The sequence below is a fragment of the Phoca vitulina genome, unplaced genomic scaffold (genome assembly GCF_004348235.1).
Source record: "Phoca vitulina isolate PV1807 unplaced genomic scaffold, GSC_HSeal_1.0 scaffold32, whole genome shotgun sequence".
Taxonomy (NCBI): domain Eukaryota; kingdom Metazoa; phylum Chordata; class Mammalia; order Carnivora; family Phocidae; genus Phoca; species Phoca vitulina.
In genome coordinates, this window is record NW_022589735.1 from 12,356,783 (window position 1) to 12,369,702 (window position 12,920).

Below are 12,920 nucleotides of genomic sequence, written 5' to 3' on the forward strand. Positions count from 1 at the left end.
CAAGTGAGGACACAGAGAAAAGTAGGCCAGGCTTCCAGATCTGTTTCCAGGGAAAATCTGCAAGAGGAATCAGGTTGCTGCAATTTGGGGAACATTGTTTAAGGATCTGGATTTCTGAATGTCTTATAATTTTAATATTTTTCAAATATTTTACAGATAGAACATCTGAGCAAAAGTAGAGAAATCTGAGTCTTCTCCTCACTTTGACCCCTAAATCACATGAAGCAATCATTTAACCTTGCTCCATAAAGTTAGGAGAATCACGCCCGATTTCTACTCTCCACGTCATAGCGATAGTCCCAGTATTTAGGCAAGAAAATGTAAATTAATAAGAGCTTGTTGAATTTCTTTGAAGCTGCTGAGATGTGTGGGGTAACATGACAATGCGTGGCAGGGTCACTGTCCTTTGCACTTGGTCACTTAGGTATTTCTGTGAAATTTTTCTATTGCTGTATTTCTATTCAGAGAACACGTCATCTCCCCATGATCTATTTACTCGGGTCCATTTTTGAGCTGAGGTTGACTTCCTTCAGCCTCTCCGCACACTTGTAAGGTGGGTGGTCCCTGGAAAGTGGTGTGCTGGGCACTGCGGGTCACTTAGCGTTTGCCTCAGCCAAACACTCAAGACCAGGCACCTCCCGGAAAACCTCTTCCCTGCCTTTTCCCTCCTGTCTCTTCTGCTCACTCCCTGAGGCTTCTGCTGGCCCTCACGCCACTCTGTTCTCACCTCGCTTGCCCTTTCCTCAGCTCTTCTTTCTGTCTCTTCCTCCCGCCCTGGAACATGGTCTCCCCTTCACCCTCCACTGTGCACCACCCCGTCCTGTGTCCCCTGTCACGCTCATTTCCCTCCCACCAATGCTTGTGTGGGAAACTCAGCCCTGGCCACCGGGAGTGTCTGCTCAGCAGCCCGTAATGCTCCCATCCGGGGGCCAGCCGTGGCACCGCAAAGCCCCCATTTGCTTATGGGACGAGATGGAAGACACTTAGCCCGCGTCTTTTCCTACCCCATCAACTGTGCTTGAGCCCCTCCTCTGAACCCTTTGGCCTCGGCTAGTACTACACGGGGTAGTGAGATGGGAGTATTGGGAGACATGCTCCAGTGCTAATCTGAAGAAAAGCCCCCAGGCCTCATTACCATTATGCACCAACACCAATATGTAAGCATGACTTTTCCCAGAGTGGATTATGGAAAACATTTCAGCAGGCGTTCAGCAATTCCCTAAGTGGGAGCACAGCAACTCTGTTTCCCATCCTGTAGGAATTCTCATGACCGGTCTTTCAACAAGCACAAAGTTTTCACTACCCTTTTTGGGGCTGGTTCAGCCCCAAAATTGGGCAGTACAGTTAGGATGTCAGGGTCCTAACACAGGGAGGGGCATTACTGAGTTCATAGAGTCACATGAGTCTCAGTCTGTGGGGGATCCCCAAAACCACCCTTGGGCTCCTATGATTGACTAGAAGGCCTCACAGGAATCAGAAAAGTTCTTTTCCTCATGGTTACAGTTTATAACAGCAAAAGGATACCAATTAAAATCAGCAGAGGGAAAGGGTCCAGGGGGTAAAGTTCAGGAGAAACCAGGCGCAAGCTCCCAGGTGTCCCCTTCCAGTAATGTCACACAAATCTGCTTAATTTTTCCAGCAACAATTTGTGACAACACATACCAAGTGTTACCACCCCAAGCCTTGGGGTCTAGGGTGTTTATTGGGGTCAGTCACATAGGCATGCAGCGCCTGCCTGTCTGCCCTCAGCTCCTCAGACTCCAGCCCCCCACGGTGAACATAGGTGTTCAGCATAAATCACATTGTTGGCATAAATGATTTCATTATACTCTTAGCATACGGCCCAGGGCCTCAGGCATACAGAGACACTCATAAAAGCAAAATATTGCAAGGACTCAGAGCTCATCTCCAAAGAGCCCATCTTGAAAACGGGTCTTTCTGGGGAACATGCACGATTTGAGCAACCCAGGCCTGCTGAGTTAACCCCTTCCTGCAGACATTCCCAGGGTCAAGACACTGGAAGCCTTTGGCCACACGACAGCACTTCTCGTATCTCAACTCTTACCTTCTGGAAATAATATCCTCTCTATCTTCCCGTAGGGCCAGTGTTCAAAATAATAACCTCTGAACTGTTTTCAAAAACAGCAAAGACACTTTAAAATCACGATTTTTATCATCATCGTCACTGTCGTCATGTTAAAGTATTATCAATAATCACTGTTATCCGGGGAGGCGGGATATGGAAATGAGCCCTTAATGCTTCCCTGTGATCTCAGAAAGGTCCGAAGCGCCCGTGTCCCGTTTCGGAAGACAGAGGCACCCTCGAGAGTGCTGTGTCTCCGCTCCACGCCGGCCTCTAACCGTGACCTTGCTTTTCTCCGTCTCCCCCTCTCCCCCCCGGCAGTGGCTCCGAAACCCGGGCCCCCAGCATGAGAAGCGGACCCTGTTTGGAGACATGGTGTGCTTCTTGTTCATTACGCCGCTGGCCACCATCTCGGGCTGGCTCTGCCTGCGGGGCGCCGTGGACCACCTGCACTTTAGTAGTCGGCTGGAGGCCGTCGGACTGATTGCACTCACTGTGGCACTCTTCACTATTTACCTCTTTTGGACACTAGTAAGTATGGCCCCGGGGCCGGGGGCTCGGGGTAACTGGAGCCGGCAGCCTCCCAGCTGGTGCAGCCTTCCCCCGGGTTGTAGCCCGGCCCGCTTGCCCCGCGGAAGGCAGATCTGCGGGTGCTGGCCGGAGCGCGGGACGGGGTGATGCCCGCGCGTGCGTGCGCGTGGGTGTGCGGGCGTGCTGCTGGGAAGAGCAGGTGAAGGAAAGAAAAAGCCCCAGCGCCTGAGAGCCCGTCAATCAAAGCCATTTCCCTCCTCCAGGGTTCTGGGACGCGATCCGCGACGAGGCACGGCGTTTTCTTTCTCTAGTGTGTGTTCCCCACTTTTGCTGGGATGGTAGCGGATTAGGAAGGATGCACTTGGCCGCTGTGGCTGTCACTGTCCTGCTGCTGCTTCTTTTCTTCTTACTCCCGGACCCAGCCTAAAGTCTCGGCTGGACGTGGAGCGGCGTTTTGCCGGATGATTATTCTGTGTGCTGGGATATTGACTCCGCTGCCCATAAAAACGCCAATTTATCTAGCTGAGAAGCCTCCACCAAAGAAACCCATTTCCCAATAAGCGTGCCTGCTGTATACGAGGCAGGATTCTTAAACCCGTCTGTTTTTTTCATTCTTAACTCCTGAAGAGAGTTGAGTGCTTGGGCAGCGGTTGGCACAGCATTGATCTCACTCTTTCTGTTTCCCTCCAGGAGCTGCGGGGAAGAACGTCACCCCCCTCTAGACTCGTTTCAGAAACCGGGCGCCCTGCTTCCTGGCATGACTCTGCTGTGCCTGCTCATTTCTAATCTGAGCACGTGGCATGGTTACTTAATATATGTTTCCTGTCCAGAGCGTACCATTCTCTTACCCCGTAGCACGGTGTCAGCATGTGGAAGCTTCTAGCGCTCACTCACACGTGCCCCTTCGCTCTGTCTTCCAAACCCTGTCCCAGCAAGGGCCACTCCTGCCCGGCCGACCGTAACCCTCCCCCGCCAGCTCATTTCCCTCTTGTTAGTCCTGTGACTCTTCAGCTCTGTACCTCCCCTCGGCCGGGGCGGGGGGGAGGGGTCAGGGGGGTAAGTAGAGGCACACCTCAGTCTCAGTAAGAGGGACGTGGCTCCAGCCTTGGTAAAGACGGGGCGTTCTGATGCTTCGAACTCTCTCCGAGTCCCCTGGTGGATTTAGGCATTCTGCTCCCAGCCTTATGACACCCCACCACCAGCAGAAGTATGACTGCCTCCTTTAAAAGTCTGCTGCCCAAGTGGGTCCTGATTCACTGTGAATCAAGCAATGAAGCAGACTCACACGTCACAAGGCGGTGGGAATGGGAAGAGGGTTAGAATAAGAAATCAAATCACCTTTAGCACTAACTCCCGGTCAGCTGCACCAGCTTGGAAAAGTCAGTCCAGGGCTCTGAGCCTCAGCATCCTCATCCGTAAAGTGAGGATGACAGCAATGCCCATCCCGCCAGCCTCCCGGCTGCTTAGGGACCGAAAGGAGAGAACACCCGAGGAAAGTTCTCTGGAAAATAACTGTCAGTTCTTACCATGTTTACAGGTTTGCTAGTCTACGATTTTTCTTAGACGTGTATGGAGGATGAAGGATGGTTGAAGATGTAAACCTAAGTGTTGGGCTTTCAAACCAATTCAAGGCCTTTTAAAAGGAAAACCTGCTTTGTAAAGCATACGTTCACCTATTACGAAAGAGGAAAAGGCGGCCGGGGGAGGAAGAAAGGGAAAGATTTCGTCGGGGAAAGCGGATGTGACCGTTTCATCTCCCATCTCAGATGAAAGGGGGCTTGGGCGGGAGGGGTGCCTGGAGTGGGCTCTTTCAGGAGACTGAGAACATACTTCATTCCAGAAACATTTCCAAGAGGCAGGGCCGCGTAGTGGAAAGCACATGCATTAGAATCCAAAGGCCCTGCGGTCGGACCCAAGATTTAGCATCCTAAGAGCTGTGTCACTCTAAACAGGGTACTTCACCTCTCTGATCAGCCTTCCCCTTATGCAGAAAGTGGAGGAATGGTGACAGCCCCTGGGTCACTGGGCTACCGTAAGGACTAGGTGGGGTACCTTCAGGAACGTTTATCAGAGCACCCAAAATAGGCATGGGGCTTTCTTCCTCTGGACGCCCAGCCGGCTACAAGAGGCAAAGCCGCTGGAGGGGAGGGAAGGCATTCTCCCCTCTGATGGGTGTGGACACCGCACTGCAGAGCCCCTGAGCCAGAGGTTCCTGAATCCGGGCTAAGTCCCTCCCAGATAAATGCTGTACTGAGCCGCCCTGGCAAGAGCCGTAACTCAGGAGCTGACAGCACTTGGAAAGTGCCCTCCGGCAGAAACCCATTGTAAACAAGCTGTCAGGCTCCCGGAGAATATGCTGTGAAAATGTCTTAGATAAACAAACACCGTGTCAGTCCCAGCCTTCCTGGCAGGGCCCCTGCCGCCAGCGCTGGGAAGGGGGACCCACAGCCCCGCCTCATCGCACCTCTGCAGTCCGTGCCCGGCCCTGCTGCCCCCCAGGGAACTGGGCCTTCTGGAACCTGCCGTGTGGAAGCCTGCATCTGGGACCCGCGAGCCCAGGGAGGGGTGCCCTGGAAACATCCCTGCCTACATCACAAACCATTTGAGGTCCAGGGACAGACATCATCTGAGTCCACACTCGGCACTAAGTCGTCACCTAAGTTGGTGGCACTTATAATTAGCCCCACGCTGACAGGTGGGGGGACCGGGATGCCGTGCTGCAGGGAGACCCTGCGTTCACTACATCACCGAGGCAACAAGCGGCGCCCAGCACGGAAACTGGTTAAGGCCCGGAATGGAATGAATGAGCGACCTGTTTCCTCTGGCTGACTCCCAGCCCCATGGGGTAGTCGTCTGACGTCTCCTTATAAAGTCGGGAGACCTCCGGGAGGACGCTGCCCAACGAGGGTCACCGTGTGCACGCTGGCTGAGCCACAGCCCACACGGCCCACGGTGGCCTGAGGGTGTTGAGGGTGACCCCGTGTCCGGTCCTTCTCTGAGGCCCATTTGCTCTCACACAGCCCGCCTGCTCGGTGCAGCCGGAGATCGGGGAGCTGGGCCATTTCTGGGAAGACAAGGCCCTGGCCCCATCAGTAGGCCTCAATCACACCATAACCTCCGGAGAGAAAGGGCAGAATAAAAAATAGGTAATGCGATTTCCCACCCCCTGCTGTGACTTTACAGCAGACCTTAGGCCACAGCCCGTCACCTCCCTGCCAGGGACAGGTGGATGCTAATGTAATCCTTCCTTGCCCCGTCCACGTGGCTACAGCTCTTTGTGGATCTTGCCCACGTTAATATCCTTTGGATGAAGAAATGAATACACCTCAAGAAAACCATCCCAAAAGAAACATTTTTAGAATAGTGGCCCTGTGCTCTTTCTTCCTCTTCTCTCCATAACACAGACATTTAAGGAGCGCCTGGGTGGCTCAGTCCGTTAGGCGTCCAACTCCTGATTTCGGCTCAGGTCTTGATCTCAGGGTCATGAGATCGAGCCCCGTGTCGGGCTCCCGTGCTAGGCATGGAGTCTGCTTCAGATTCTCTCTCTCCCTCTCCCTCCCTCTGCCTCTCCTCCTGGGGACATCTAAGAAATATCTAAACCAAGTTCCCAACGTTACAATTGTCCTAGCTTCTTTTTGTTTCGTTGTTTATTCTTCCCTCACTGCCTCTTTACTCCTCTAAGTCAACCCTTCTTTTTTCCTATTCTGTTCCACTGCGGTAAGGGAGTGTCTTGGAGCTCCTGGCCCAGGCTCAGCATTAGCCCAGGGCATTTGCAAACCTGAGGTCCCGTCTGCATTAGGCCCAAGTTCCTTGATTTTCCCCAATAAGGAGTCATCTTCATCTGATGCTTTCTTCTCATTGATTGAATTTGCCTGCAGACTGTGATGGTTAACGGCAATTAAGATAGATGAATGCATAATAAGACCTCATTTGTTTGTCTGAACAAGCGGGCTGATTTTCGCGCCTCCTGGCCAAGGAACCAGGAGACCCCTAAGTCGTTGACTCCCCGGGTTGCCTGCAGCAGCCTTCTCAGGCTTGCAAGGATCTGCGAATCACCTGGGGATCTTGTTAAAATGCACGCTCTGATTCCTTAGGTCTGGGCGGAGCCCAGAATGCTGATGTTCTAACAAGCTCCCGGGTGACCCACAGCCACGCTGAGAGCAAGCGAAATAGCGCTTTTTTTTCCTTGTCCCCCCACTTCCTCTGTGTCTAAGAAGGAGCATCCACAAAACTGTCTTCTTTTCCGTATTTAACGCATCAAAAATAACAGGCCGAGAACACTACCGTGTGTGAGGCACGGTGCTGAGTGCTTTCTGTGCGCTCTCAGACACCACTCTTCACGTTTTGCCGACAAGGAAACGGATGCTTGGGCGTGGCAAGCAACCCTCCCGGCGTCACGGAGCCACTAGGCAGAGGATGGGGACCCAGGCCTGGGGTGCCAGGCCCGAGAGCACTGGAAAAGGCGCACCCTGCATGCACCCGCGGCCACTTCTAGGCCTACCCGGAGGTCCAGCATGCACAGCTCCTTAACACACAGACAAAGCGTCTCTTGATTTGAAACCCAGCCTTCCTAGAAGATCTCCAGATTCCGGTCTTCTTGGACTGCCAAAGCTCCTCATTAGTACGAGTCTGCCTTCCACTCTTTTACCCGCTCTTGGCCCCGAGCGGCAGGCCTTCCCGGCTGCCTCGCCCACATTCGGTGAGGAGACCAAGCAGTAGCGTGACAGAATCGATACATGAGAATCAAGCTTGGCGAAAAAAAAATACAACCCAAACCTGATCCACTTTGGCATGTTCAGGGCCTTGTGGAGAAAAGCACATCTGTGTGAGTTTAAAAGCTTATATTTTCATACCCAAATCTCTCTGGCACTCGGCCTGTGGCATCTGCTCTCTAGCCTCGGAAATTTAAGCTAGCGGCCTTGAATTGCGCGATCCTGCCAGAGGACCAATAAGCCCTTTCTGATCCAGGGCCTGTGGTCTCTTCTGCTTCCAGAAATGCTGAGTTCCAACCATGGAGTCAGCCCTCTCTCTCTGACCACCAGGGACCCTGTCCTGGGGTCAGCCCAATGCACCCACCCCAGATGATTAAACAGCTCATGCCGGGTCATCTGTCAGCCTAAGCTCATAGGCACCTTCCTTCCCAGTACCTACCTAGTCATCTGCATGCTTTCAAACTGGAACCTTTCCCCATTTTTCAAGACAGTCCGCGCATCTTCAGAAGTACAGACTGAACTTTCCGGGCAGTCCACCCAGGCCGTACGCCAGCCTTCTCGAAAACGAACGACAGATGTATCTCATTCCAGGATATTTACAGGAGAAGCAAGTACTTTTCGGCATAGTTAAGCCACCATTGGCCATCAGTTTACTGCTCATAATGTAGATTATATAAGAGAGGCTTAAATCTGAAACAGGGTTGCAATCAGAAAGCGGAGGATATTTATTCACTCAGCAAACTCTACTGAGCAACTTCTTAAGCGCCAGGCACATGATAGGCGCTGGGCATGCAGTGATGAATACAACCCAAGCCCTGCTGTCGAGATGCTTCTGGAGCAGGGAGAGAGAGACACAAATACACTGACGTACGGAGCACTTGATGCCATGCTGAGCTAGGCACGAGGCACTGCAGGTGCCCAGGGAAGTGGATCCTACCCCAGGCTGAGGCTCAGGAAGAATTTATCCAGGGACTTGGTGCCCATGCCGAAGCTTATCCCACTGGAAGCCATAGAACGCCGGAGCTGCGGGCAGTCGGGGATCACCTATCGGGGCTCCGCTGGTACAGTTGTAAGAGTTGTGCATGGCACAATTCGAAGGGTACCCTTCCTGAATGTTGAATTGTGCAGTGTCCAACCTGCAGGAGGGGACATGACGCCCAAGCATCCCTCTCATTTAACAGAGAGGAAGCTGAGGACCAGAAAGACACATGGCCGAGGTTAGCGCCGTACCCACTCTGCCTGGCTGTCTGTAGCCAACCTGCTTCACAACTGATGCTTTGGGGCCCAAACGCTACTATCCCCAAACTAAATCCAGCCTCTGAAGGAATCTCATTTCCTAGTCATATCCTAATTGTTTCCACTCTGAGGGGGAAGAAAGGAAGCCACCCAGGAGCCCTGCCCCTGTTCAGACAGGGGTGTTCTCTGGTCGGTGCCTCTCTCCCACCACTCAGCTGCCGGCCGGCAAGGTGTGGCCGGGGCGGGGGGCGGGGGGGCCTTGCCTCATTTTCCTGCCGCCAGCTATTCGGAGCTGTTTTCAATGACCTGTTTGTTTCTTGGATTGATTATCGGCTTCCGCTGACCTGAAACCCTCCCTTCTGTTTCCTCTCCTGACCCCAGGTGTCATTTAGGTACCACTGTCGATTGTACAACGAATGGCGTCGGACCAATCAGAGAGTGATTCTCCTCGTCCCAAAGTCTGTCAGCGTCCCTTCTAACCAGCAGTCCCTGCTGGGCCTCCACTCTGTCAAGAGGAACTCAAAGGAGACCATTGTCTGACGTCCGTGTGGCTGGTTGGCTGACTCGTTGTTCGGGGTTCCGGACGTTTCTGCACTGGGGCCATGCACTGAGCCACCCCCAAGCCCTTCCTGAAGCCGTGGGTCTCGGGACATCCAGAGCTGTGGGAGCACCGCGCCCCGAGCAACGGACTCGACCCCAAAGAAAGCAAACGCCGTTTCACTTGGAATCATGGATGCTGCAATCACGTGATACTTGCTGGGCTGCCAAACGTGCTTACTGAGCAGATACTATACGGAGTTTCCCGAACACCTCTTTGACAGATGAGGAAGGTTGTCCTGCTAAAGATGCAATTCAATGCTTCCTTTTTTATTACTATTTCAAATATATATATAGATATAGATATATATTAAAGTCAGATGATAATCACCATGGAAAAGCCAATGTTAAAACTGGTTTCTTGGTTTGGACGGGTTTGGTTTTGGGTGAGTGTATTTGTTTCCCGGTTTCTACTGTAGATTCTTTGGGGTAATTTGATAACCTGAGTGGTCTTTTTTCATCTCCTTCTTCTCTCTTACTCAAGGGGACAGCGTAACAACTGCAGAACAAGGCATATCTGAAGGACGTTTTGTACTAAACTTCATTTATTCCGTTTTTAAAGGGGAAAAAAAAAAGGCGTGGCGACTCTCCGACAGTGAGCTGTTTATTTAAATTTCATTGAGGAGAAAAAAAAAATTATGGTGAGAAGCACGCTCCTTTCAACTTGTTTGGTACTGCCGGCTGATAAAAACTATTTTCTAATAATAAATATCCAGTGTGTGAAAGACAAACCCCATTGATTGCAATATTCTTTTTTTTTTTTTGAAATTATAAAACCGGTGAAGTTTCCCCAAAGATTTTTAAAAGAAAAAAAAAAAAGAGCAAGTAAAAAGGTTGGTGTTCTTACTCCCATCCCGTGTAATTCATGTCTTAATTCTGCATTTGCAAGGAACCTCAGAGGATCATTAGACATTTCTAGGAACCCTGGACCTGTTTTGCATATCAATTAGCAGTCCCATTGCTCTATTGGATTTCTAGCTTGACAGGTAGATGTGGCAAGAAGCGTGTCCTAGCAGACTACAGCCCCTTTGTCTGGTTTAAAAAAAAAAAAAAAAATGAGTCCCACACAGTGCCTTCCCGGAACCACGAGCCAATTCTGTCACAGGCTGAACGAGACCTTTCCTAAGGGCTTCATGTCCCTCTTTTATCCATCACAGTGGAAAGGGTCTAGCCTGCACCCCGCGTTTGCGTCCCGCTGAAACCAGGGGGCACATGGGTCACCCCAGGAAAGGACTTGCTGGCTCCCCTGTCCGCCCGCCTGCCGCCCACCCACACGCCCCGGGAGGAGAAGGCGGAGCCCAGCGTTGGGGAATGCTTCAAATAGAGATTTCTAGAACATGACCCACATTCTGAATATCACTCCAGCGTCTGCCTTCTGCTCCCCAAGCGGGAGAGCGGAAAGTGCAAAGGTCCAGGCAGCGAGGAGGGTGAGGGTTCTCGGCTGCAGGTTGATCAAGCTGATGCGGTATCAGCTCTGCCTGCCGAGCCCCCCATTCACAGACTGCTCCCCATGCAGCAGGCGGAGGGAAACAGATGAAACTCAGATGTGCTTTATGGCTGGTGACAATAGATGCCCTCCCCACCGCGCTTCCCTTCGGTGCTCCATTCCCCTAATAGACGCCTCAGCCCCTCTGTTTCCTCCGCCCCCTTCACCCTCCAGGCTGCCGTTAGCTGCACCACCATCCACCGTTTCTCAGTCAACCTTTTTAAAATGTGGACACCACTGGCTGCATGCAGCTCTCACACATTAAATTTCCAAAGCCGGGGCGGGGGGGGGGGGGTCCACTTCGTGGCTCGTGAGTGACATTCACGAGTAGAGTGGAGAAATAACATCCCCCCCAGCCTGGGTCCCTGAGCCGTCAGGTTAACCGGGGACACCTCTCAGTGGAAGGGCACAAGCATTCATGGGAGGACCGTAGCCTTTATCCTCCCGGCTTCTTCCATGAATGAAGGAAGTGGGAGATCCCCGGGATCATTTCCTGTTGAGTCGGCTGCAAGGGAATGCCTGCTTTCTTGGTTCATGAGACGAGACATAGGGACTCAAAATAACAAAGGCAGACAGGTGCCCAGCAGCTTGCTGGGGCCCCTGCGCTGGGAAGGGGCACGTGGGTACTGGGTCTGTGCCATACCTCTTTCCCCCATATTTGCATCCCCACCCTGGGAAATAAAGCAGAGTCCACATGCAAGGAGTCAGTTGCGGCGGTGGGGGGGGGGGAGGGGGCAGGACGCTCCTGGCAGCTAAGAGTAGCCTCGGTGCCACCCGTCCCAGGCCACCAGCTCGGGTCCTCCTCATGCGAGACTCTGAGCTCCATCAGCACCAGGACGCATCTGAGATGTTGATGAAGTTCTTCATCCCTTCTTGGCGCTTGAACCCTGATGTCGTTCAAGGCTAGGGAGTGCAAGGAACAACAATACGTGCACCACGAGGCACCAGCCAAGAGGCAGGGGCAGGCGGGGGCCACAGTCCAGGCCTTGTGTCTGTCGCCAAGCCAGGCTGCACTCGCCCTAGAAGAAGGGTGCCTCTTGCTAACCCGTGCAGAGGCGCCGAGCCCTCACCAGCGGCTCGGCCACGCTTGAACCTCTGCTTCAAACTCGAGAAGGAAGCAGGGAAAGGAACGAGGAGGGGCGGGTGAAGGACGCTGGGGGTTCGCCGCTTCCCTTCCATCGACTCCTTCCGCGGCCTGCTCTCCCCCGCTCCGGGCCGTATCCTAACCCAACCATTTCCCTTGCGGATATTCGGTAGAGACAAACACATGTCACGGTGAAGCCGGAGGGGGAGAGGGACAACTGGAACAAGCCCAGCGAGCTCTTGCCTGCCCCGTGTGTGTGGGTGTGTGTGCCCCCACGTGCTTCTGTGTTCTCCTCTGGGGGTTCCAGAGAACCCGGAACGTTCGCACAAATTCTACAGCTCAGAGGACTGAGCAGAAGCTCAGATGAGCTGGAAAATCCAATAAAGGAGAAATGAATGGCACGACTTGGAAGTGACTTGTATTTGTCTTTCGTGGCCCGGCCCCACTTCCCCGTGCCTGAGCACCGTCCGTGGTCTGTCCCTCTCGGCTGGGCTGTCCTCACAGTTATGTCATCTTTAGTGGAAGTAGCTCATCTGCGGGCACGGAGGAGCCGAAGGAGGAAATGGGAGTAAAACAGCAGCCTGCCTCCCCGCACTTTGGCCAGTGGCCAGCTGGAGGTTCCATGTCCTCCCCGGGCCTCTTTGTTCCCCTCCTGGCCCCGGCTCGGCCGCCCGGGGCTGTCTCTCCCTTCCCTGACACGCTGCCCAGCTGACGGAGCAGCGCGACCTGAAACTTCACCCTCAGTCTGCTCTCACCAGGGAGGAGAGACCTGGGAAAGGAAATCAGCACATGCTTCCTTTCCTCTCTGATCCAGAATGTTCCCAGAAGCTACCGGAAGATGAGCCACACAGCTCTAAGCCCTCGGGCTGGAGGAGATATGTAGGTTGTGATTCTGGAGCCATTCGTAGGAGAGCAGGTGGGCCTGTGGGTAGGGACAGGGCTCAGGATCGTTTTAGGACCAGAGGTGGGGACCGGGATGCACCTGGCTGGACATCACCTGGCCTTGGCCAGGCCCAGGGAGGGTCTACAGGCCGGCAGGCTGCCACAAGAGGCCTGGGGCCGCAGAGGTTTGGAATGAGGAGAAATGGGCACTCCAAAGCAATGGCTGGGCAGTTGCACGCCCTCGCCAAAATGTGTCGGAATGCACGGGCAGAAATGCATGGGCCAGTATGTCCTACAGTCCACCTTTCT

General features: G+C 53.3%; 1 protein-coding gene across 1 annotated transcript in view; it reads left to right on the top strand.

The window, feature by feature from the left end:
• Positions 1–9,890, top strand: part of MARCHF3 (membrane associated ring-CH-type finger 3) — a 130,150-nt gene extending 120,260 nt beyond the window's left edge. Inside the window, exons 4-5 of the mRNA XM_032425046.1 lie at positions 2,405–2,614; positions 8,944–9,890. Coding sequence (XP_032280937.1) covers positions 2,405–2,614; positions 8,944–9,102 — 369 coding nt within the window. The 3' untranslated portion in view covers positions 9,103–9,890. The remainder of the gene's footprint in view (positions 1–2,404; positions 2,615–8,943) is intronic.
• Positions 9,891–12,920: the final 3,030 nt, after the last annotated feature.